Here is a 27124-nt window from a genome sequence, read left to right on the forward strand (position 1 = left end):
AACAGCAAGAGAGGTTAATTCACAGTTCATTCCCAATTTAGCTCAGTAATTAGCTGTTTGTAGAACACTATTTGTGTTTGTTTTGGAGTTAAATACACATAGACGTAAGCCACACTTTAAAAAATCTGCTGCACCTTTACAGAGTGAAATTTAAACTTCCTGACTTAATTCACTAAAACATAATGGAAACATTTGTTTTTTAATTGGTCAATTTTAAAGCAGACAGATGCTTCGAAAGGAACGATGTAATGAAATTATATCCATTTAACAAAATCTACTGCTTATTATTTGTTTTCCAATTAAGTGTCAGTTAAGAAGCAATTTCTGTAGGTGGGAAGAAGAGGTATAGGCATTGTTTCTAACATTATATAAAGCCCAGAGCTGTAGCTGAAAAAATTGGTCCAGGATCCAGTGGGGTATTTAATCACAGCTCCATCTGCAACCAAGCGCTTTGAATGGATACTAGCTTTTTGTTAAATGTTAACCCTCATTTAACCCTCTTTAATGTTCTTCTTTAACCAGGCCTTTGGCTGATTGACATCCAGTGCCCTTTTAAAATATGATGGGGGTGTTATTGGGTTGTTCTTGATTTTGTTTTTATTATGTATGTGATTTTATGTTGTGATTTTATCTTGTGAACCGCCCTGAGACCTATGGGTATAGGGCAGTATACAAGTATAATAATAATAATAATAATAATAATAATAATAAATCTTCATCAATATGATGCATTTTCTCAGTTAAAATTATGAGTACTTCACTCTTGCAAGTAAGCATATGATGGCACACAGTTTATGATAAAAAGAGGGGGGAAATTAAAGCAAGCTTTTGATCAGGTACTAAAGTCCAGTTCAAACATTCTCAGCCTTCTGCATTCAATTGAAGCCCCCTCTGTGGACACGTTCATGTGAACAATGTAATATGTGACCTGGGCCATTATCAGATACACCTGTAATCTCCTGACAGAGATTGCCAATAGTGACACTTTTTTTTTTTTTTTGCTGCCATAGTCACAAGAATTGCCTTTGGTAGCTGTGCATGAGGGCACAAAGTGGACTTCTGGTGGCATAATACATTTTAAAATAATTTAATATTGAGGTGCCCTAAATAAGAATTCTCATTAACACATCCCTAGAAACAGACTGGATACATCGCATAATTAAGGTGCTGAACTGGTGGAAATACACTCATAGTTCTAGTATTTAAGTGCACTAATAAAGAGTTGCGGTATAAAATGTCTTCAAAATAGTTTGTACTTTAAAAAAAAAATTGCACTATTGTTATTTCCTGCCACTGGGTTTCCTTTTATTAATGCTGTTTTTATACTGTTTTAAATGCCATGTTGGGTTGTTGTTGTTTTGTATATATTATGGTGTTAATTTTTATGGTAAGCACCTGAGAGAACTTTTTGTTGCTGGGCAGTGTATAAATAAAATAGGTAAATAATCAAATGTGCTTTTAAAAATCTCTTGCAGCCACCTTGTATACTTCTGGCATCTTGTTTGGCGTCTTCTTGAACAGCAGCGTACCTATTTTCTTTGAACTTTTTGTGGAAACTGTCTACCCTGTTCCAGAAGGGATTACTTGCGGCGTGACCACTTTCCTAAGCAACATGTTCATGGGAGTTCTTTTATTTTTTCTTACTTTCTACAATAAAGGTAAGGAGTATTTAGATGCTTGTGGAGTATCAATTTGTTAGCACAACGTATTTCAGCTGGGAGTTTTATTTTTGGCTTCACCAGGAAGAGGAGCTTCATGGAGATTCTTCTGTTAACACTAATGATGTGTATAAATCCCTTAGCATTTGTAGAAGAATAGGCCTCCCTATGTGTTCGTCTTTATAAGTCTGCCAGTCAAAGATTGAAATCTTCACATAGAATTGTTCCTTTGAAGGCAGGGCAGTGGGATGCCTTTGAGATAAATACTGTGGTGGCTTAAAAAAAAAAAGGAAGACAAAGAACCACGTAATGTTATGACCATTAATAACATACGTAGCTAGGCAAGCTAAAACAGCGATAAAACTAATCCACTCTCATGCTTCAGGGTCTAATCTGGCTGTTTCGGGGGGTAAGAAGCAGCATGTGGTTTCTTTTTCGTCTTCCAGACCTGGTCTTTTGACCACACTCACAATTTACAGATTGGCAAAAGAGGGGGGTATCTCCCCACTGTCCTGTTTTCAGACAAGTTTTGGAAGATTGTAAACTGAGGAGGGGAGAGTTGTGGGTTATGTGTTGCTATAGTGCAGGTGAGGGAAACCTTCTTGAGTTCAAGGTCCCTCCATTTTTGACAGTTGGACAGGGCCACCCACATTTTGATCACCAGGCATCGTACACCATAATTCTGGTTTCAAGCCAGCGGCAAGCACAATCTAGTCCCGCAACACTAAAAACAGTTGATGGTCACGTGGGCCTGGTTTGTTCAAAATGGCCTGACGGATACCTTCCCAGTGCAATGCTATAGAGATAAAGGGTTGGCTCAACCTGAAGCCTCTGAGCTTTGCTCCTGTAGAGCACAAAGGGTGTGGAACCATCTGAAGAATGGAGACAGGGTTTCTTCTCCCCACCCCCCTTCTGAAACATACCCTCTCATACAACAGAGAAAAGGTCTTTAGCCTAACGTACATCTTCTTGTACATCTCCCATACTTAGAGTGTATGTGTTTGCAGATCTGTTTGTTGTATGCATGCACTACGTGCTGTTGTTTACATGTTCATGTAAAATGCCCTGTGTTCACATGTAAATAATGAGCCAGGAATGCAATGGCCCTTAGCTATTGGTTGAAAGGATGAATATTGCTGCAACCTCACATATATCAGTCCTTTCCATATTTGATTTTTCTTCAGCTCTTGCTGTTCGTTCACAAGAACTGCCATAGAATCATCCTCACCTACGATGCCATGATTCCTTGGAGGGAGAATAGAATACACATAGATTTTGCTGTTAGTGCCTCCCAGTATACACTTCTACTGGATATGCCAGCAGAGCTGACTTACAACACACATGACGACTGCTACTGGTGCATTGTAATGCCATAAATTTAGTTTCTTGCTTTGAATTATTGTTTTTTAAGCGCATTCTTGTTAGTTGACATCATTTTGGCCAGAAAAAATAGCTTTGACATTTGAAAGCCCCATAAAGACGGTTGCCGTCTTTTAAACAAATATATAGACCACTTACGGTTGGATGGTTTCCATGTATTAATTTGGCAGTTTGAGGGAGAGGAGCATAAGGGAATGTGAGGATACTGGAAACTTTAGTGATTTTACTTAGTTTGTGTACATTCTATTCAATGTGGTAAAAGGTAAAGCTTTTGATGGAATTGATAGCAAAAATATTAGAAGTGGGTGATGCCTAATAGAACATAAAGAGATATTTCTGAAGAAGCAGTGCTGTCTATAATATTGAGAGTTTTGCACCTTTAGCCCTGTGAGTTACTGGGATTAAACCAGACCAGTGTTGTTAGGTGATTTTAGACCTGAGGGTACATTTAGAGTTCTGTAAAAACAGTGAACAAAGTAGGCATTTCTTCAGAAATACACATAATATTGATAGGGAGGTGGCATTTGCATTGTTCTTGCTTACTGATTAACTTTAATAATTAACCATTGTACAGCATTGGTTTGGACTGCATCTTTTGCTGGAGAAATTACATTTGCTTGTCCTGACAAGCCAAATCAGACTGCTGTTGTTGAATAAAATGATATTTTATCAATACAAGACTAGGAAGGCAAAAGAATAGCTGATGGGAGTCAAAAGAATTGACTAAATGAACACACCCTGTAGATCTTTAAAAAGCACTCACAGCTCATTCTGGAATGATTTACAGACTCTGGGATTTGAAATCCAATTTATAAATATGGTCTCACTGTGCTCAACTTTCCTGACACATAGCTGTATAAGCCTAATTTTCTTGTGAGCATTTGGAATTGTGGTAGGATGCAGAGATGCTCTTAATCTTTCTCTACCACAATGTCTGCACAGCAAAGGAGTTGTGAAGACCCCATCCCATCATTGTGACTTACTTACCAAGCAAATTAAGATGGCTAAAATTTAATTAATTTTGTTTTTAAAATGTTCCACGACAAGGGTTATAATCAAATTATAAATTTTGTCTCAATGTGTTTATTTTCACTGCATCTTCTTAAATCAAAATCTTTGGTGCTTTATAATGCTTTTCATTTATGTGTAAATAGTTTTGTTTCTGTTAGTTCTCAAGCATAACAACTAAAGACACAGAATAGGCAAGGCTGTCCTGTGTGCCCCAGTTCAGCTGGAAGAAGTTAAGCAGGGGTGCTGGCCTATTTGAGCACCCCAGCTCAATTTCTTACAGTACCCCTATTTTCAATGAGGACAACTTCTTTCTGACAAAGATTGCACTTTCTCCGAAGTGTTTGCCTTAACCTAAATTATGATGCTTTTAAAGAACTGGCCGTTTTTTATGATGAAGTAGGACATGCATATTCAAGACTAATCTTTCTTCTTTTTCCCCCACCCACCCAGAGTTCTCTTGGTTTAACTGGTGCCTCCCAGGGTCCTGTCTGCTAAGTCTTCTGCTCATCCTGTGCTTCAGGGAATCCTACGATAGACTTTATCTCGACGTCATTGTCTCCGTTTGATAGCACAAAACAGAAGGGAGCTTCAGAAGAGGATGGAAGTTAGAACCCTGCTCTGCCTCTTTCCTTTGGAAATTGAAAAGACCAAAGGTCAAAGCTAAAAAAAACCTAAACAGTTTTAACATTGACCTTTTAACTGAACTTACAAAGTGGTTTTTAAAGTACACTTCCTAATTTCAGATTTTATTATCTTGATAACGATGGTGAGTGTTGTACTTGAATGGGAATTTGAATATTTTTTTAAAAGCACACACTCAGAAGAATGTGCGTTAGGGAGAAGCTATAGTTTATTAACTGTGAGATTTTTATTTAATAAGCTATTTAACTGGGTATACAGATTTTGTGCCAACTCAAGCCATTTACAAAATGAATATCTTACTTAGGGTTTAAGGGAGGAACATATTCACCATCACAAAAAAGTCTATTTTTGCAGCCTAAAGAGTCTAGTAAGAATTCTGATATTCCAATATTTATCCTGCTTTTTAAACAATATACTATCCCCCATGGTGTAGTATATGAAAAGACAAGTGTCACTTTGATGACCAAATATTTGCAACGTAGTTAATTAGGGCTGAACAACTTGTTCCCTCACTTTGAGTCCTCTAAGCTCTATCAAAATGAGAATAGTAGGTAGATATGAAATTATCCTTCTAGGATTTTAACTATGACCAAATATTTAAAATCCATATAAATGTCTTGACATGCCCCTTGTACACTACATTTATTTTCTAATGAAGCAATTGCTAATGTTTTCTAACCACTCCCCTTCTTGACACATTGAAGGGTCTTATATCAGTTGGTGCTATATATTCAGTTATGTTTAAAACAATTAATTGCCTTAGTATAGGAATGACATCGGTTGTGAAGGTACAATGGGTCAGCACTACCTTTACTGGGATATTTTTAATTCATTTCTCCATCCAAATACTGCAAAGCTGTCCTCCCAATGTTTTATCAAGCTGACTGAACAAAATTTATAGCTTTTCTGTGACAAGTCACGTGTGTTTTCAAGCTAGTTTACAATTTAAAGAGTGCCTATCATGTGTGATTTTGTTTTTAAACAGATATTCAGTGGTGGTACTTTCGGGTAACAAAATTAAATGGCAAATCAAATCGATCCAGACTTTATCTTCTATAGAAAGCTTTTGATCCAGTGGGCAGATCCCACTGGTGGGGGCGGCATTTACCAATTTCTCTTCTCCCTCCCACAGTGTTTCAGCCCAACTCGGGAGGTGGGTGAGGCTGAGGGTGCAGGAGAGCAGGGAATCTCCCTTGTCCACCAGCAGAAGCAAAGTCTGATTCCAACTCAGAGTCTCCAGCCTTGGAACGTTGCATAACATGGTAGTTGCAGTACTATGTATCCTGTATTACGACACATATTATTGAGTTGGCTTTGTTTTCAAAAGCCAATCTAGCTTCTCCAGTTGGTTTTACAAAGCTTCACGTGCTCATGCTTTGCAAGAAATCTTATGCAAAATACATGTTGCTACCATCCATTTGAGAGAGGGAATTGTCAACCTGTGTTTACTAAATTGTGGCCAGTATGCTTCTCTACTAACACAAATATTTTGAAACACTTTCATGAGCATTCTTATAGCTCTGTTAATACTGAGTTTTAATCCTGAGCTTGTTCTCTTTCGTTGGTCGGTCGGTCTGTGTGCATGCGTGTAAAATATTGTTTGCACATACAAATCTTATGAGTGTATTTTTTAGTAGTAAATTTCCACCGTGTCGAAATTCTAATGATATATTTAGTGCCATTGTCCGTTCGAAAAGCAATCTCTTCAAGTAATGACATACTTTACATAACACAGTTGAGTGACTTTTTTTTTTTTTTAAGAGGAGGTAACAAAGCCAACTTGCTCAGGGGCATTTGTGGATTCCACAATCTAATATTATGCTTCAGTGAGAACTTTGAATTTGGATATGTTTCACTCCTTCAAAGAAGTTCCATTCTGCCACTCTTGATTCATTTGGCCACTGTAATTCAGAAATTAAGCAATATTTCTCAGACACATGGCTTTATTCTGTTTGTCCAGTCATTTTATTCTGTGGATAACTGAAATATTTCTTCAATCTGCATTTAGGATCTTAAATGGAATTATTGGTGTCATTTTATAGCATCAACTTTTTGTTGTTGGTATGGTACCATTTTGTATTCCATATTGGTTAATAGGATGTGACAGCTTGATGAACTGATCCGCGATAGCTCATGAAAGATGAAAAACCTTTCTCTTAGAAGTACCTTTCAGCCAAAATATAGCCATTTTAATCTGCAATACAGTGGACGCTCGGATTGTGAACGTGATCCGTGTGGGGTGCACATTCGCAACCCGCAGCAGCACGTCTGCGCACGCGCGGGTTGTGATTTGGTGCTTCTGCACGTGCGAAAAACATGATTTAGCACATGTGCAACCTCCGAAACCCTGGAGTAACTTGTTGCGGTACTTCCAGGTTTCGGAGCGTCCGTAACCTGAAAAAGCGCAACCTGAAGCGTCTGTAACCCGAGGTATGACTGTATAGAAAGATTCTGATTTCCCCTCACTTTACAGGCAGGCTTTTCTGTATTTTTTTCAGGAGGCTTCCTCACAGCTCTTGCCACATGATTTTTCTCTTGGGGTGCAACACCTACAAGGAGGAACAAGGCCATCCACTTAACACCCTTTCATTGCCCAGTAGGGAACAATCTAGCATTCATCTAATAGCAATGTCAATTACTACATCCTGGTCCCAGTTACATCAAGGTTGAAACTTCTTTTTGCTAGTAAAGAGTTATCCTACTGGGATTGCAACTGTATACATTTGAAGTACTTTCACAAGAAGCAGATGATGTTTTTTCACATACACATACCCCTCCTGGCTGCCATGTTATTTGTGTGGCATTAGCTAAAATGAGTCCATAGAATCAGGTTAAGTGTTCCCCTTGATTACGCTTCAAGGCATTTCTCACTGTTGGGATTTTAGGGAAAGAAACTCTCTGTGTACTCTTAATCTGCTCCCAAGAGGAGTCAACGCATTTTTTTGTTCCTGAGTTTTGTCTTACTTCTCTTGAGCACTTAAAAATGAACTAGAAGATTGGTGCAAGTAGATGTCCTCCTAATCAGAGGGCAGCTTGGTGGCAACATTGTGATAGTGTCCTTTTTTCTTCTTCTTATATTTGTGTTGCTAAAAAGAAATCCCCAACTTGTTGGCTGAGAACTAGAAAATGTGAGTAGGATCTGCGGCTTCATTCCCTGGAGTTGTGCTTGGGCCAGTCCCTTTTTGAACTTGGTGTCCTCATCTGATGTGTGAGAGATACTACAGGTATAACTTTATTGTCACTGTCTAGGATAAGACAGATCTGTGGTCCCATCTTTTATGTAGTGCAGATCTCCTGTTCAGACAAGGTGGCCACCTACTCTCATATCTCATAGGTAAGGCATACTGGCATAACCTGAAGAGGTGTTATATCCTTATGTGCGCTGTTGAATGTGTGGAAAACATTTTGATTTTATAAAGATTGAACACACAATGCAAAATGAGCCACCTCCGGGTGTGTGCTTTACTAAAAAGGGAAGTAGATATATAGGCATTAGGTAGAATTAATGAATATGAAGGCTATACATTATACAGTGGCTCAAGACAGCCTATAAAGGTTCTGATAGCAGAAATTTTGATTTGGTCAGTAACCTGCTTTATTATAATATTGCATAATAGTGGTAACTTCTCAAGTTGCTAGGGCAGCAAAAGTGGTTTGGAAAATACTTTTTGTATGTGATATGGTTGCTTATACTTTTTACTCATCAGTTATTTCCCAACATTAAAGTGAAAGTGACACGGTTGGCTAGCTAGGTACATACAGCAATGGTTAGGGTTATATATAGACTATCATGAAGACACCGAAGAGAAGTTCTTCCATGCAAGTTCTGTTGAAGTGAATAGGAGCAGCACAATCTTGTGTTGCCCCCCTTCATTCAATGTAACTTGTACAGGAGAAATTCCCAGTGGACTATATCTTATCTAACCTTGTGCTCCAGGCAGCCTGCACAATATGTTCTTTAATAAATTCGTGAAGTTTTATTATCTGTTAGACATTTGCTTGGTCTCATTCAAATGAGTAGATCTGCCCTTGTTTTGAATGAGTCAGGAATATGAACTCTTCTCCGAGCAGTCTTACATCGATTCTCTCTAAATGTCTAAATATTGAAATGATAATATAATGATCTAAATTTATATCAGTATTTTATCAGTTAACAGTGAAAGGCACTGATTGCCATTCTAATTACATCCCATAGCTTGATGCTAGAGCCACACTTACTTGGGAATTTGGTATCATTCAAACAAATTTAATTTCGAGTAAACGTGTTAAGAATTTACGTGCCAGAGTGTTAAAAATATGTTCCTGAGAGAATGCACCAAATCTTTTTATCATTGATCATTTCCAGCTTGGGGGGAAAGAATGCCCACCTCTGTCCGTGCTCGGTGACTTGCATCCTGCCTAGAAGTTCAAACAAGATAAGCAGGTGGAATTATTTTCGCATGTGAAATGGAAAATACTGGTCAGTGTGGCTGCGTTGTGCATGCAGAAACAAATGAATAAGGTCTGTGACATTTAATCACGTAATCAGTTAATCAAAATATTTTGATCAAATGAACACACACACACGGTAATTATAAGTACTATTGATGACCAATTCCATCAAAGAAGTATCTCCAGCCCTTGTGTGAGAGAATGGGGAGTCCCTTTTCTAAGATGATGTGTGCTACCACACACGTTTTTATTTAGAACTACTGGGTTGTATCCCATGTTGCATGAGCTCTTTCTCTTTGCCCACTCTACAGGCCACTGTGCTTGCCAAAATCCTATCCAAAGGGCTGGGAGAACCTGCCCAACATTGTGAGCTGTCCTCTGGGCTGCAAGGGGTTGCAGGGTACTGGCGGGGGGAGCAAGGTGTTGAGTGAGATTGCCTTCTGCTTATGCCATATTGGGTGCAACCCTTAGTTTCTCATATGCAATAATTGTGCAGATTTGACTAATTCTTTAATTATTTGACTAAACCTGAGTTCATTATTGATATTTTAATTGGTGGCAGCCCTATTCTAAGATAAAAAATTCCACTCCACCCCCAGATCCAAGATTTTTGCATTAAGAAGCAGCCATACATTATTTCAAATACACTAACATACTTTATTCTAACTGAATTGTGTATTTTTAAAAGAAAATATAGATAAAAACCAATTTTTATGTGTTATATTTGAATGAATGAATGAAATAAGTAAATAAATAGATAGAAGAAAATGTAGATAATTGCAGTAGGCTGTGGTAAAGGGCATGTTAGGAAAGCGTCATGATCTGGGTTTGTATGAGGAAATCAATGAATCTTTGTTACGGCATGGAAAACGCAAGTGTATAGTAGAAGTCTGCACTGCCACCCCTGGAAATGGGCCAGGATCCTCTTTAACCCAGGCTAGAAGACCACTGACTGAAAAGAGAAGTACTCTGTACCAAACAATGAATTCAGAAACTTACATAAATTAATATGCTTTGATGTTGTACGATATATTCCTATCTGTGCTAGTGATTGAGAGGTTCAAGGAGCTGACAATAGACTGCCCTCTAACTCTGGCTTTTGAGATTTCACCCTCCATTGCCATTTTTTAAGCATATCTTCACAACCAGAAAGGCTTGGATTTTATTATTTTAAAGAAGAAAAGCTTAATTCCTTTTGGCAGTGCCATGTTGAGTGGCTTTTCTGTTCTATGCAATGACAGCATATGCATTGGTCCTTCCTTTGGGTTTCTGAACATGTAGCAGAGGTTTTTTTACATTTTCTGTTTTCCCCCTCCAGAACAAGGCAACCTAGGAGCCTGAGAGTTTCAGGATCAAACCCCCTCTACAGTTTGCCTTCATTGCACTCCACATTTTTTGTACCAGTTAGGGCACTTTGCATTCTTTCTGTATTTGTATCTGCAATGTTTCAGATATGGGAAGAATTGAAGCTAGTGTCAGGATTTCCCAATGTGAGCTGGAGAGGTTTATTGCTATCTCCCATGAGCTTCAGTTGTCCAACTTGACATCTTAAGATCCATATTTTTGTTTCATTTGGATATACAGCTGCAGGTTCTGAAACAACACAATCCATTAAATAATGAGAAAGCGTTTGTTGAACTGGGTCACACAGGTGTTGAGGAGTATTGGCTTGAGCTGTGGTGAAATGTCAAAAACACTTTGGTCTGATCTTAGGTTGGTTGTCCTTTGCTTAAGACAAACCTCAATTCAGTAACTCCACATTTAGCTTAACTAATTTTTTACAGCCACTGTTTTCTCATGTCTAAGCTTTTCTTTGAACTCAACTTTTTTCTATGCATGTAGTCGTTCACCTGTCAGAGTTCTGCATGTTCTGCGATATGCAGTATCCTCACTTTTATGTTTCAGAGAAAGTTTTATATGTTAAAATGCATGGATTTTTAATTGCATCTCAGGATTTGTTTTAACTAGGCCTGGTGGTGTGAACCTGTAGTAAAAACGATTCCCTTTCATTTGTGGGTATGACTTTTTGTAAATCTAACCTGAAATTGTAAAAACATAGAACATAAAATGATTTCATTAGGATTTGTAAGCATTTTGCTTTTTGTAATTTTGTAGGAAAAAAAGATATTTTTATTTTAGGGCAAGTTCTACTTTTGTATGTAATATGCTGACATGGGGCACAATCTGTCAGATGCATATCCTGCATTCATCTCATGGAAATAAATTTAGAGGTGTGGTCCTGCCCTATTTCCATTCATTATTATTTTCCCTTTGGAACTTAAGTAGGACAGGTTTCTCATGGATTGTGTCTGTGATGTCTTTTATTTTTTAATAAAACTTATTTAAAACCCACTGTCTAATACATCTAGAAACGTAAACTTCACCTATCACTTTGGAGTTCTCTTTAAACTGGAATCTTGCTGTAAGTGTTTGGTGTTAACTTGTGTAATACTTGATACACATTAAAAAGGTTAATTGTAGCTTGTGAGTCATCTTTTGTGCTTGGGTGCCATATAATATCCTAGAGCGATGGTAATATTCATTGAGGTATCTGCTGCTGGCTTTGTTGTGGAGGATTCCAACATGGCTTTTTGTCATATGTCTGTTGGCAAGAGATGCAAGCTTAGGAACAGGTTTAACAAGGGATCGTTTTCCAGGTCATTGTACAAATGGCAGCTGCCAGAAGAACTGGACATGCAATTTTTTGGTGAATTGTCAAAACTCAAAAATAAGTTGGGCTTTTCTCAAGACAGTTCCATGAGATGATCTTCCAAATCACAAGCAACAGAATCTTTGTTTCTTGTTTCAGAATTGGCCTCAAATTATCCCATCAAGGGCTGGTTTTTGTGACAAGCTGTGTCTTGTAAACAAAAAGAGCTACTGTTCTGTTCTTTAATCTATAAGATGATGATTCAGGATTTGGATAAAGCTTGTAAAAGCACCTGTCTGTAATTATGGTTTTAATGTGTGTGTGTGGGGGGGGGGGTTAAATAAAGTTTACATTTTTGTTATATTTATTATGTATTTTCCTCAGAGTATTTGTTTAACCTAGAAAAATGTACAACATTTATGTCTGATATGATGAGTCACAGTCATTTCTGACCTGGGACAAAAAATATCAAGGTGATGCCTCAGATTTCATCTAACACTGATTCTGTTGATGTGAACTTTTTCAAATGGGATGGCTTTAATAGTAACCTGGTAAATTCAGGTCCTAATCCTGAATTTGGCTTTTTATGGACGAAGATAATACATCTTATCTTGTATTCTCAACAGACAAGCTAAAGGCACAGGTAAGTGTCACTTGTGCTGTACTGAAGGAAAGATGCTTTGGATAACAAAAACAAAGTTTAGAATTTCTGCTCTTTTTATTTTGGTGTGTTTGTTGTGGAAAACTAGAGAAAGGAGGAAGGACAAACATGTTGCTTCCTAGAGATGTAGTTTTAGTCAGTTGAAGAGTAGATTAGCATTACATTGCAGACCAATTAGCAAAGGATGTGTGGATGTGCTAATTGTGCACAAATGTGCCTTCCTCCTGGGCCGTGTTCAGAAAGTGGTGGTGGAGGATGAGTGTTCAGACCCCTGGGCTCTCACTTGTGGGGTGCCTCAGGGTTCTGTCCTCTCCCCCATGCTTTTCAACATCTATATGCAGCCGCTGGGAGAGATCATCAGGGGGTTTGGGCTGGGTGTTCATCAGTATGCAGATGATACCCAGCTCTACCTTTCTTTCAAATCAGAACCAGTGAAGGCGGTGACAGTCCTGTGTGAGTGTCTGGAGGTGGTTGGAGGATGGATGGCGGCAAACAGATTGAGATTGAATCCTGACAAGACAGAAGTACTGTTTCTGGGGGACAGGAGGCGGGCAGGTGTGGGGGATTCCCTGGTCCTGAATGGGGTAACCGTGCCCCTGAAGGACCAGGTGCGCAGCCTGGGAGTCATTTTGGACTCACAGCTGTTAACGGAGGCACAGGTTAAATCCGTGTCCAGGGCAGCTGTGTACCAGCTCCATCTGGTACGTAGGCTCAGACCCTATCTGCCTGCGGACTGCCTCGCCAGAGTGGTGCATGCTCTGGTTATCTCCCGCTTGGACTACTGCAATGCGCTCTACGTGGGGCTACCTTTGAAGGTGACCCGGAAACTACAACTAATCCAGAATGCAGCAGCCAGACTGGTGACTGGGAACGGCCGCCGAGACCATATAACACCGGTCTTGAAAAACCTACATTGGCTCCCAGTACGTTTCCGAGCACAATTCAAAGTGTTGGTGCTGACCTTTAAAGCCCTAAACGGCCTCGGTCCAGTATACCTGAAGGAGCGTCTCCACCTCCATCGTTCTACCCGGACACTGAGGTCCAGCACCGAGGGCCTTCTGGCGGTTCCCTCACTGCGAGAAGCCAAGTTACAGGGAACCAGGCAGAGGGCCTTCTCGGTAGTGGCGCCCTCCCTGTGGAACGCCCTCCCACCACATGTCAAAGAGAACAACAACTACCAGACTTTTAGAAGACATCTGAAGGCAGCCCTGTTTAGGGAAGCTTTTAATGTTTGATGTATCATAGTATTTTAATATTCTTTTGGAAGCCGCCCAGAGTGGCTGGGGAAACCCAGCCAGATGGGCGGGGTATAAATAATAAATTGTTGTTGTTGTTGTTGTTGTTAATAATAATACTAAACAATTCCATGTAGAAATTTCCCGCATGTAAAGTGTTAAGGAATCTAGGGGATAAAGCTTAATCTAGTTCACACTAAGTTTGTTTTTACTGATGTGGTGCCTCTCAATTACTTTCTAATCGGGTGCATTAAAAAAATAAATTCCCAGAGGCACATTTGTGAATATGAAAACTCTCAAAATTATAGCTTATGATTGACTAGGAATGAGGCATTATGCATGCAGGTGTAGCTGGTTTCAGGTTATTAGAAATCCAATCTATTTTTTATGATATTATGGTGTAATTTTCAGCACAAGACTGTGATATAAATTTCCAGTTGCACCGGAACATAAACTACAAGTGTCCCTGACTCTTGTCACTTTCCATGGTCTTTAGTTTGATTAATAAAAGGGACGAGAGCGATAACATTTTCCCAATAAGAATCTATGATCATCCCTCAATCAAAATGGGCCCATTTTATAGTGATATGTAACAATGATAAAAAATGTTATTTCAAGACCATTGGGACTAGTCTTTCAGCCTATAAATGTTGATCATATGGCTCTGGTTCTTGAAGCAAGTAAATAGCCCATTTTCTTCTTCTTTTGCGTTAAGAGCAGTGTCCTTGGAAATTCAAGTCTATTGGCTTCCTGGTCATATATAGCAAAAGGGTCTAAAGCTGAAATTTGAAACACCACACAATCAGCCCTGTTTGAAGATCTAGCATAGTAAAATTCAGGATGCTTGTCTGAAGCCAAAGGTTCAGGGGCACAATATTACTATGTGTTAATGGAATCTTAAAGGCCTTGTTAATTGTCCCCTACCTTTAAAATAGTACAGGAAATATAAAGTAGGAGAGGAAAGAGCTGGTAACCCTTCCAGGTGTAAAGAAATTCTGATAGTCAAACTTTAGTTTTATATTCATTTGTTTGTATTTCAGGCAAGTGGAACTAGTCACTAAGAGTGCTATGTTCTATCTACATTAGTAAAAATCAGCCCCGTTGAGCTCAGTGAGGCTCTCACAGGTAAGTGTGGGTATGATTGTGCTTTAAGGCACTTGTCATGCTGCAGTGGCAAATTATACTTTGGTTGAGTACATACATTTTTAAAAAATGGATGCAGCCAGTAAACCTAGGCTAATAAATTAAAAACACTTCCATAAATTTAGCCTAACCGTTTGATCATACAGAATACACTGATACAGAATTAGGTGCCAATGGATTAATATTAAATAAACCCAAATGAGGCAGCAAGACCTAAATTATATTTGCCTCAATTGTTGCAAATTTCATTTTAAGAGATGAGATGTAGGTCAGGCATAGGCAAACTCGGCCCTCCAGCTATTTTGGGACTACAATTCCCATCATTCCTGACCACTGATCCTGTTAGCTAGGGATGATGGGAGTTGTAGCCCCAAAACATCTGGAGGGCCAAGTTTGCCTATGCCTGATGTAGGTGCTTAGAAATAGTTTTTCAATTAGAGGAAGTTGAAAGATACATTAACAGTAGCAGGGGTGGGGAGTGGGGGAAGAAATTTTAAGGTTTATGACTGGGGAAGCAATGACTAATCTGAGACAAGAGTTGAATACTTTAATCATGTGAACAAGCCTTGTCCTACCTCATTGGAGCAAGCAGATCTTTGCCTGCACATGCAAAGGTGAGGAACAGTTCACATGAGAATGGGTCTGGTTCTGAAGCTGGCAGAGCTGGGTGAACTCATTGGAGCTACTGTGCTTAAGAAATAACTGGAGCTGGTGGGGATTTTCATTCAAGATGTCTTAACACCTCATAGATAGAGAGATTCATGTGTCCTTGAATAGACGTTTAGAAAGCAAATTACAAGTTTACTGGTTCCAGTGTTTTGTATGGGCTTGGACTTTTGTTGGGCTTGGACTGGGAAAATCTACTCAGTTATGAAGCTTGCTGGGTTCTTTAGTGACTCACTCACTCTCAGGGATAAGCTATCATGGTGGAAGATAGGACCAGCAACAAAGTAAGTTGTTACTTCCATATCCCTCTCCCCTATCCACATGGTTTGCCTTGCTTCCCCTTTTGCAGTGCTATGGTTTAGCAAGCAGGCAACATTTCTGCAGCTTGGGTTCCAACTACTAGTCTGTCCAGGTAGGAACTACTGTTCCCATAAATATTTTTCTGCACCACCACCAGAAGGGATCATCCTGTTTGGCAAGAACAAAGGCTGGAGGCATAAAACGGCTGCAAGGAAACGTTATTTGTCCCTGTAAGTACATTCTGTTTGTATTTTAAAGGTTATACTATAAAATAAGTGTACAGACCTGTCTTCTCACTAAGGTCACCTACAGAGGCCCTCCTGGTTGTTCCACATTCTGCAGAAGCTCATCTTCCCAACCAAAGAGGGTTTTTTGTGGTGCCCACTCTTTGGAATACTCACCCCCCCACACACACACACTGTTGTGCTGGCTACTGATATCAGTCATTTGTCAAACTTTTTAAGTTGAATTTTGTACTGTCTGTTAATGGTGTTGGGATTATTTTTATTTTTATTTATTTTAATTGATTTATTGTAAACTGTCTTGATATATGTTTGTAATAGTCTCTGTGTGTGATACATACTGCTTTCAGCAGATGAAAGCATGGAGTCCCATTTAGATACCAAGTATTGATACTCTTCAATAAACAGAGGAATTAATGATCAACCTCTGGATTAGGAGATTAGTATCTACAATGAATTGGCAGCATAATGAACTGATGAATTTGAGTTAAGTAAGAGTGAACATGCGACGAATGTTTTCCTTTGGCTTTTTGTATTAGAAACATTAATTTGCGGCAGTAGAGTTCCTATAAATTTATTAGTCTTGGGGGAAAATCAATTAGAATGTATAGTCAGACAGTTAATTGGGGGTTTTTAATGACTAAGTTTTGTTTAGCTGATTGCTAAACATAGTTATGGTTTATTTAAATGCTGATTGTCTAAGTAATGGATTGAAATGTGCCTCCAGTTGATTTAATGAAGTGTGGATTGTGCCTCCAGTTGATTTAATGAAGTGTGGATTGTTTAATTGACTAGCTTTTGTAGGAATTAATAACTTTTTTCAATGGATTAAGGTATATTAATTTTGTATAGGGTTGTATCCAATGGTTACTTGGGCAGAAGGTCTCCTGTGCAACCAATCTTTCCCTTTCTTTTTGAAAAGTATCTGTCCAGGACAGTGTAGGTTGCTTTACTACCTTTTGTTTCTACAGGGGATAAGTGTCCCGTGTAGTCCTCCTTGGAATCAAAATTATTCTCAGTGGTTATTTCAGACTTACATAAAATGACTTGGATTGCCCCTGCTTACCCTAGGACATTTTTTCTTCATGTCTTTTTATCATCATAACTTACTTTACATTTATTTCCTTACTTTGTATTTCAGACAGGGAATAATTTATCTCCTATCCCACAATAAACCTTAAGGGATAGTTGACAACTGTTCCAGAGGGCATCTCCCACCCCACCACATAGAGAGAGGCAAGTCTGTTTTCTACCATTTCTATAATTGGTAGTTTGGGGACTAATATCAGCTTCCATAGTAGTTCAATATTTTCATTATCTGAATATACTGGGAGCTGCATTTCTAGTAGCTACTGAAAATCATTTGGCTTTGTGATATCCAAATAAATGTGTGTCAAGGTGGTTTGTCAAGCACACTCTCTGAAATGAAGGGACGGTTTCTAAACTTCATCCAGGGGAGGCAGGCTCTGCAGAAGGGAATGTCTTTTCTACTCCCCTGTGATGAAGTAATGTGGCCAGAACCCTAATCTTATTTAGCAAGTTTTGGATTCCATGGATAATGGGATTTTATGTCTACATCAAAAGTTGGAACCAACATGAGGACGTTGCCCAGAAGCTACTATTGATAAATTTCTTTCAGCACCTTTGCTTCAGCCACAGCTTTAAACTCCATTGTCATCTTATCTACTGCTGACAAACAACTCAGAAGCTTAGTAGGTTGTTTGAGTTTTATTTCTTAATTCTTCTTTACATAGTACAATTTATAAAAATACAGAAGCCCAGCCCACCCCTAAAATTCACAGTGTCTAAAGGCAGTGGTTAACAGTATACATCACCTTTATTCTAACAGTACCATTGTGTTCAGTTGCATAGGAAGGGTATTATGCCTTTACAACAGAGTCTGATAATATTTTCTTTTCCTATTTTGCTTCACAAGGCATATACTCTGCTTGTTGTTGTGATAATAATTATCTCTATTTATATACTCAAGAACTGTCATTTATCTCCACTTCAGCTACAAAATAGAGTGGAGGTATCTCCCATCTTCATCTCCCATTTGTGTTTCCTCGTGCTTTACTTTTTAAAAATGAATTAGATTGGATTTCAAATATGCACACATTTGGATACTGGCTGAGAGTAGTTAGTTGTGCAGCTGACTTCCCTCTACATACTTTTATCTTTTCTGTACCTCAAGCCTTTATGGAATTCTTCCTGACCTCAGTGTAAACTTGCAACACATCCCTCCTACTAGCGACTCTGTTCCCCGCAATCAAGAATTGCTCTTCAGTAAACATGGTCTTATCTTTAAAAACTTGCCCTTCAAATTACAAACGAAGGATCTATGTGTTCTTAAAGCTTCATCCTTAAGCGGAAGAGGGAGGTTGGAGAAAATGGTCTGTATTCACAATTGAAACAAACGCTGGTGTGTCCAAGAGGTGCATGCCTATTTAAGACATCACATCTTTGGGCCCGGGAGATGGACTAGTGAGTAAACTGGGCTGGAATATTCTGCACATGGTTAAAAGCACACTGTCTTTAGGTATTGCAGGGCTAAGCCATTGCACTGATAATGGTTTGAAATGATTCACCAGTGAGCCTTGGCTCAAATTAAGCCTCAGGGCTTTTTTCTGCTTTAGCGGTATAATAGCTCTGAACCCACTGCAAATAAATACAGGCTTATAGTGTAATATTAGGAAGCTGGTGTTTTTCAGGACGTATTTATAGATGGTATTTTTCTTAAGACTAGAGAAACCCCTTAGAGGGAAATAGACCCATTAACCTTCCATATAATAAATATATGGGCAGGATGTGATTATTTTAGTACAAGTGGAAGTATTTGGAAGCAAATATCACCACTGGTACAATGTGTCTGATACACAATATGTATGTTGGGATAGCCTTGCCAAATTGGGTGCCCTGCCAGTGTGGTCAGCCAAAACACTCACAGTGGCCATGCTGGCTGAGATGGAAGGGAGTTGTGTCCTCCAAATAATAATGGTTCCAAGTTGGGTCCGGGCGAGGTAACAAAGAAGCAGGAAAACAACTTTTATCGTATTGCAACCTAGGCTATTGAAACACTGATTCCATGTTGACAGTGCGAGTGCCTTGCCACAAAAGCTAGCCAATTCTAAATAGCTGTATTCAAATAAATGAGGTTTACTTTCCTGATCCAGAGACCCCACAGCAAAAGATGCACAAAATCTACTATCTTACCTGTGCAAGAATGGTGTTCCACGTGGAGTTTCAGTTTCAGGCAAATGTGCTTAGGAGCCAGACATACAGCTGCTAATTTAGAATGCATTGTTTCCTGGAAAGTACATCTGGCATAAATAGCAGAGATCACCCCAAAGGAATCTCACTTTGGCAGGTTTCTAGAATTTGTCCAGCTCTTTAAATGCTGTTAAAATTCCTGGATGTTTCTCCAGAAAATAGCTTGAGGTATCACCTGAATAGTTCAACTTAGAGATGACTCAAGGGTAAACTAGATGGGGCTGGTGTGTTTTTGTGGGAACGGGGCTTTTACTCTTCCTGTAGTTTGGATCAAAATTGCACCTGTTACTTCCAGTGGGATGCAAGTTCTCTCTTGCACCAATGGGAGTTTTCTTCCCACTGGGAATAACTGACAACCAATTCAAGAGGGATAGTTTTAACATGAGATATTAAAAATAGTCTTGTGAGAGCTTAAAATTAAATTTTATTGTGTGAATAGGCTACTGTGCACTACAGCCTATTTTGTAGCTTGAGGACATTTCATATCTCTTAAAAAATCAGGAAGGTAACTTGAGTACCATTTATACCAGTCCCTCTCTCTACAGCCACTAATATATGTAGCTTTTTCTCTTTTCTTTCTGCCTCTCAACTCATTTTCAGCAAGTACAAAATGAAGTCCTGCAAAAAGAAATAGGGATGGCTAAATTTGGGATGTGCTGAATACTGAAAGTAAAGTTGGATGTGCCCAACAACCGCAAGGTCAGAAGTCACCCATTTTTTCTTATAGCCCCTTAACACCATTACATTCAACCTGGAATAGTAGCCTGGAAGGAGAAAGAGTATTTATTTACCTGTAGAAGAGCATCTACAATACCACCTAACCAAGTTGAAAGCAATTGATTTTTGCAGTACAGTAAACCTGCAACTTGTGTGGAGGTTACAGTCTGGGGATCGTGCCTGAAGCCAAAACCACATATACTCAAAACACATTGGGTTCAATGGTGGATGGGATGGTTAAAGTCATTTTCCCCAGAACCCTGCTCCCTTTCTAATTTCTTCCCTCAGGCATATATGTGCAAAAGTTAAAGTTGCAGGCTTACTGTAATACATAAATGAAACTGGAACTCAAGGAGCCCAGCTCATATAATCATCATTATTATTATTCCTACTTACAGCTTAGTTTTTCCTTACACACACCTCTATTGATAATTAAAAACAATAGGACCAATATACTAAGTCAATTTGGACTGTTTATTCATAAAGTATGAGCAAATACAAACATTGTTTACTTTGCCATTCTTAACAGGAATGGATTTTTTGTGGGCTGGGAAGATGAACAGTTCTAGCTACAAAAGTCAACTCCTCAATTTTAACTGAACAACAAAATTCATTCATCTATGAAAAGTTTTTGTTATTTTCTTTCGGGTTCCCCTTTGAAACCTATCCTCAAGTCCAAGTGCTGCTTTTATTATTCTAAATTTATTTTTAGACCATTCTGCAGTACATATACCATTTGTATGTGTTATAAATATATTCAATGCACAGGATTTGAATAAGGGGACTTTATGATGAACTTTACATTTTTATTTTGCTTGTGTAATAAAGTCCCACATTTGGTGTCACTAAATGGACCGAGTTAATTAGTTTGATTGCTGGATATAATCTTTTCTTAACATTAGATTTTGTAATGCTAGAATGGGGGAGCAATCCTAAATTATACCCCCGCCCTGCAAAGGGATTCAAATCATACCCACTTCCTACACAGATCTTCATCTAAGTTCATTCTCTAAAATAAAAAAAATAAGGCAGCAGGTACACATGTATAACTCATGTCCTAGGTGAGCTACTGCAAGAGATGAATAAACACTCAAATCACCTTCTTTCCAATGCCATTATCTCATTATTCTTCAAAGGTTTACTTTTAACATAAAGAAGGTTCTCCCCCTTCTCTATTAGAATGTGCATATTATTGAAGAGCAGGGTGTTCTTAACTAGCTTTGCAACAATAAAGTCAATGTATATTTGTTAAAATATAAATCCTCATCGTAAACCAAAAGGGCAGATTCAATTGCTGCACTACTAGTTTGGCAGAAGTGGCAAAACATCATCAGGTTCAAGAAACTGCATCACAACTGGTGCTGCCAGAAAGAGAAGGCAAATCTGTGTAGGGCTCCTATATAGTATGGTGATTAAGCTTTGCTGCTTTATCAGTCTAAACATTCTCTGTAGTCACATTATGGCAGTAGAGGGCACTGGGATAAGCAGCAGGAAAGATGAGCAAATGTTACTCACTTAGATCAACTCTTGTACTCTCTACACACTGGACTTGCCAAAGTCTGGCACACCTTCTATGATGTGTGCAGCTCCCTTGCTAGCAAGATTTAGCCACATTCGTTTTAACAATTTCCAGCAGCAGCAGCTCCACAGCTATGAAACGATAGATATGTCTTCTGCCCCTTTTCTGAGAGGGAGAGTTCTATGGCAGCTTGTAAGAAACTGCTGTATCAGAATGCATAAGAGCAGTGCAACTGTAGTGCTCATAGTTCTTTCCTGCAAAAAGCTATTATTATTTTTTTCAAAAAGAGACAAAACACAAGGGTGATAGTTCCTCACATTTGAGTAACCACAGGTTATGATTCTGAAATCAAAAGCTAACAACATCTTCCTACCCAAATACGAAAAGCCATTTTCTTCCCTGCACCCGGAGAAAGTGAAGAGTTAGGACAACCTCCAAAATACGATTTGTAAAATAGGATTTGTAGTTGCTATTATTCAAACCTCCGTTCTAAAAGAATCTTAACCTGCTGTGTCCTTTGCTCTCTGTCCCACTCCCTGGGTTCAACATATCCCTCTCAAAATGAAAGCCCTAGTTTCAAATCTGTTCAAATGAATCTTGTAGATGTTGCCTAAGCTTATAAAGGTGGTTTAAAAAAAAGTAAAACAAAAAGTGGATGAGAGATCCTTTGTAGCACTTGATCGTACAGAATTTGGGCACAGTCCTCACAGCATCTCTGGGGTTGCATGCAATTTGATAACACTTTAATGGCTGCCTCCTGCTACATAGAACTGGTTTAGGAAATCCCATGAGTCTCAAAAGAAACTTGCTGTGCAAAGTGCCCCACTAGATGTAAGAGAGCTGGGTCTCTTCCCCATGGCAAAAATGCATTGCTCCTCTGAAGGATATTCTCAAACATTTGTATATTCAGTTTCCACATCAAACACTGGGAGGGGGCTTTGTTTCCTTGCTGACTAAGCCCTGCTGTCAAAAGCAACACTGTCAAACCAAATACATTTCCAGTGTGTACTACAACATCCATTATGACAACCCCAAGTGTAATAAATACCAGGTGTTTAGAAAACCCCTAAGAGAATCAGACCGCTCTACTGTGGACATTATCAGCTGGGTGCCTGAAACACTAAATTAACTTAGGATGCAAGAATGTCACTATGCCCTATGTCATTAACCTGCCATGTGATAAGAAACTGCTCTTATTTTGCATTAGATGTTGCCCCTAAAGAATTGTACTGCCATGCAAACATTAATGGAATGTTAAAAAGCTCAGATGTTCTTTTCCACCCATTCACCCTACTTTCTGTTGAAATGGCATCTGCACACCCACGTTGCAATTGCCATTCATATTTTTGAAAGGGTGTCATTCTTCACATTCAGATGCCTGGGAAGAATGAATTTGGAATATCCTAACTAAAAATATCCCTCCCCTAGCCTGCCCTGATTTCTGGCATTTGGAGAAAGAAAGATATGCTGCATAACCAGAATGGGAAAATATTCTATGTAATAAAATAAATTCTAGTCTTTATCTAACTGAAAAATAGATCCGGCTTATTTTATGGCAAAAAAAGAGTGAACGAAAGGTTTAATTCATTTGCATATATACCTTTTTAAGAACTGTTGCAAAATAAATTACAATTTTGCAGCACCCTCTGAAACTGTGACACTGATCCAGCCATTTCTTACACAATAAAGAGGCTCAGATGGAGCTCAATTACGAGCAAGTGTCCCAATCATTTCGGTGGAAAACACAGATCTGCATGTGCAGCAGCTTTCTTTTGTCAGGTGAATGGGATGTTCTGCACTCAAAAGAGCCTCATGTGTGCAACAGAAACCCCAGAAGAGTCTGGATTAGAGTCTGTAGAAATTTGATCAAGTTCTCAGTCATGGGCACATGGAAGCAAACAGCAAAAACCAAAACAAAACCCCAGCAGGTTGCATATCTAAATCCCAAAAAAATTCTACAGCCCATGCATCCATCCAGACTACTGCAGCCACTGATACCATTCACAATTTAGGCACCAATGTTTTATGATATGTGGTTGCATAAGGTAACATCAGGTGTTGGCATCAGCACTGGATTGCTCTTCCTATTCAAACTAGCCATTTTGCATCATGAACACAGAGCCACTGACCGGTTTGCATGTCTTGCCTGTGTTAATGGTCTCGACTGTGCCATCATTCAGATTATATGTCCAAAATGTGTTTTAAAGGTGGCAACAGTAATGAGCACAGGTCTGGCTGCCAGACAGTGAACCTAAATCTAAAACAAATGGCTTGGACAAATGTCAAGCCAGCAACTGCAAATAGATATGGTCATTGCTGAAAGAAGATATGGAGGAGAATCCCCAAGCTCTGGAATTGTTCATCATTCATGCCGGGACTCTTATTACATGCTCTGCATTGTGGCAGTCTCCATCTCTTAGCACCAGGAGTTATGCTGAACAACAATGGCAAACTCGCTCACGTTGCCAGACACACTGGGAATGTCCATTAAAGCGTGGTGTGCATTGGCTAGACATGAATGTCAGACAATCACCTGTCCAAAGACGACATGGCTTCTGCACTGGTCTAACACAATCACACATATACAAAGAATAACATTCAAAACTGGACTGGATTATTATTATTTGAAAAGGCTACAGACCCCATTTTTTACCTTTACCGAAGCAGAATTACTTTTTCTTCTTCTTGCTCAGACACAGAAGGATACTGTCAACTGATGGTGCACATTGTACTCCCCTGGAGAAGTACTAGCTGGAAGACACTGAAGGAATCTGCAGTAGGCTTTATGGGTTAGACTATGCTATGAAGACTTTCTTCAGAGACAAACTGAACTCAAAACATTTTTTTCCCAAGTGAATAAAAAATTATAAAAAATAAAATCAGCATTAGCACAAAGCTTGGTGATTTCAACAAGGACAGCAAGGCCATCAATCTAGCAGCTCCTTAAGAGACTACCACAATCAAAGTTAAAAGAAAATAGTTGCCCCACCCCTTCCAAAATCAAGATATTCCATGGCTCTTGTTCCACTCATCATATTTTCCCCAGTGGGATAAATTCTCTTCTACCCAGAGCCCATGCTTCAAGCACCCAAACCTATACTTCAGGTAATGTCATCCTACATTTCCCTCAAAACTATGGCTGGAAATGTTTCAAAATACTAGTTTTTGCGTGAAGTACCTTATCTTTGTTCTGTTTATCTCACTAGACTTTTTTCCATTGAAGGCTGCATATTATTTCAACGTGTCGCAGGAAATGGTGATGACACACTGATCAACCCCCAAACCTAAACACCAGAATCTTGAGCACAATGTTTGATAAGGCTTCTCTTGTGGATGACATTCATACTACCATTAACCTGTAGGCTTATGAAGGACGCATCTCAGCGCATTGAAGGCATTTGTCTCCCATGTCCACTGAGTTTCTGAAGCGGTGCTGGGTAGCCAAGTACCATTCCACACAAAGTTAGCACATAATGGTTGGTTCTTGGACTGTCATGGCATCAGACACAAAGGCATCTCCAGCCATAAATATCCATAGCAGTATGCGATGTCTCTAGCTGAGGACTCCTCAAAAAATCTTAGGCAAGATGGTCCATTGTCCATAAGCAGTGGGTCCACTTAAGGAGATGTACTACTCAAAAGTAAGACCACTGATAAAAAAGAAAATAAAAGGCCCACTGTATAATATTTACATCTAGAGACTGGGCCAATATTTGGTCCATAAACTCAATTTAAAAAATAAAAATCATAAAGGAAGCGATCCAGTTCTTGGTGTCCATCATCAGCTGTTGGTAAAGGTCCTTCCAGGGGAGGCCTCAGGCCTGTAGTCATACTTATTCAGTGTACTGGGGTAATAGGTGGTTGTGTACACATTTGTTTGCTGCAAAGGATAGAAGTTGGTCCTGTCATCTGGTATTAAATTGTTCTTGTTAAGTGTCTGTGGGGGGGAAAACAGAGAAATTTATAGAAACATTATTTTCCCTCCCTTGTCCAAAAAGCTCACATATTCCATTTTCTAACACAATTTTATATTAGTACCTTCCCTCTTCTAAGGTGTCGTCTTAAGTATTTTGTAGCTCTCTACAGAGACCTTTCTGTGGATAGGGCCACAACTCCTCCTGGCTTGCCACTGTTTTGGGCAATCTGAGCCAAGCCACTACTACAAACTAAGATCTATGGGTTTCTCCAGATTTGCAGACATGGCTTTCCCATATTGGTGACATGATGTTTGATGGTCGTCACCACCATCTCCATCACCCGACACTGTGCAACTGAGGCTGGGGTCCCGTCTACATGTTTCACTCCAGCTCCCTCCCAAGAGTAAACCAAAAGGGCATTTCTCTTTTGCTTTGGAAGAGCAGGTGCACATTTACCTGATCTCCATCTCCACTGGTAGATATCCAGGTTTGGACCCCCCGATATTAAGTGTGTCACTTCTGTAAGCTACAGTGTAAGTAACAAGGCATGGTCACATTTGAGGGGAAAAGGATGGCTGAAGAAAATTAACAACCAACAAAGTTACAAGTAGTTGTCAACAGCATGGAGAAAAAATGGAGGTGGGATGTAGGTGTCATTTTAATTACTGATGCTTAAATAAGGGATTTCTTATTCTCCCCCCCCCCTTCCTTTGCTGGGCATTTATTTATTAATTCCTTTCAATGGCACCACCAAAAGCTGATGTAAAAATTCACTGTCATTTCAACACACTCTTTATCTTTTTCTAGCTCATGTTTAATCTATCTGCTGGACAGATATATTTTTCTGTGCCCGGAAAAAGAAGTCTGTCACGTTTGAACACATTCAGAAAAAGAAACAGTGAAAAACAGCATCTTTGCAAAGGATTAAAAATATATAATTCCATAATCTTGATGTGGCTATTACAAATGAAACAGACAGTATCTTGCCCTCTTCTGACCTCAAATGTAGCTCTCGGTGATCTCTTAACCAGGTCACTGACCTAGTCAAAAACCACTTGAGCGCCAGCAAATCTATAGCATCAGGTACAATTATCTTTCCTTATAAAGCACCCCGTCACACAAGAACAGGGGTGGGCAGATTTCGTGGTTGCAGGAGTGACTTTGTGTTTTACTAGAACCCATGAACCGGAGCCAGCTGCAGAGGACGCATGTAGAATTGAGGAATTCTGAGCCCAAGGCATTTGTTTTGCCAGCACTGAAAGTTCTTCACAAAGGTTTATTCCTGATGGCAAGCCCGCCACAACCACCTGCAACAATGACACTCCTCCTTTCTTCATTTCAAGAGTATCATTTAGGAAGGGAGTTAATTTGGTTATTAAAGAACAACAGAAATTGGTGATCTTGAAATCACCCAGATCTACCAGTAGATACAGATCTACCTTCTGCCCACTGCTACACCAGACACAATGAAGCTTTTAGACAGATGGAAAGTGGGTTAAACCCAAAAGTGCGTTTCTGTGTGTGAATGAGTCTTCTATGCATGGAAGGGCTGTTTTACACATTGATCTCAAGTGTTCCACAATAAAACTGCACAGTCAGATGCATACGGATTGCCTCCAAATCTCCACAATATACAATAGAGACTATCATTCACTCAGCAGCCATGTGCTTGCATGATACTG

General features: G+C 39.2%; 2 protein-coding genes and 1 long non-coding RNA gene across 12 annotated transcripts in view; 2 read left to right on the forward strand and 1 right to left on the reverse strand.

Annotated features, from left to right (window-relative positions):
- SLC49A4 (solute carrier family 49 member 4) overlaps nucleotides 1–11602 on the forward strand; it is a 70215-nt gene extending 58613 nt beyond the window's left edge. The window contains exons 8-10 of one of the 2 annotated variants that reach the window (XR_014006511.1): nucleotides 1476–1658; nucleotides 4500–5169; nucleotides 5211–11602. Coding sequence is in view for 1 of the 2 variants with exons in the window: in XM_081188793.1 (XP_081044919.1) it covers nucleotides 1476–1658; nucleotides 4500–4615 (299 nt within the window). In the remaining variant the exon portion in view is untranslated. Of the gene's footprint in view, nucleotides 1–1475; nucleotides 1659–4499 lie in introns of both variants that reach the window. The other variant, XM_081188793.1, reaches the window with a different exon arrangement.
- Nucleotides 11603–13788: 2186 nt separating this feature from the next.
- On the forward strand, nucleotides 13789–19173 carry LOC308584314. The gene is made up of 3 exons (XR_014006767.1): nucleotides 13789–14793; nucleotides 15827–16007; nucleotides 17161–19173. It is a non-coding gene; the product is annotated as an uncharacterized lncRNA (long non-coding RNA).
- Nucleotides 19174–20461: 1288 nt separating this feature from the next.
- Nucleotides 20462–27124, reverse strand: part of SEMA5B (semaphorin 5B) — a 375751-nt gene continuing 369088 nt past the window's right edge. For 8 of the 9 annotated variants that reach the window (XM_081188335.1, XM_081188332.1, XM_081188333.1 and 5 more), the window contains one exon: nucleotides 20462–25462. In XM_081188335.1, the coding sequence (XP_081044461.1) occupies nucleotides 25307–25462 (156 nt within the window). In that variant the 3' untranslated portion in view covers nucleotides 20462–25306. Of the gene's footprint in view, nucleotides 25463–25898; nucleotides 25969–27124 lie in introns of all 9 variants that reach the window. The other variant, XM_081188338.1, reaches the window with a different exon arrangement.

This window comes from Podarcis bocagei (genome assembly GCF_964188305.1).
Source record: "Podarcis bocagei genome assembly, chromosome: 1".
NCBI lineage: Eukaryota > Metazoa > Chordata > Lepidosauria > Squamata > Lacertidae > Podarcis > Podarcis bocagei.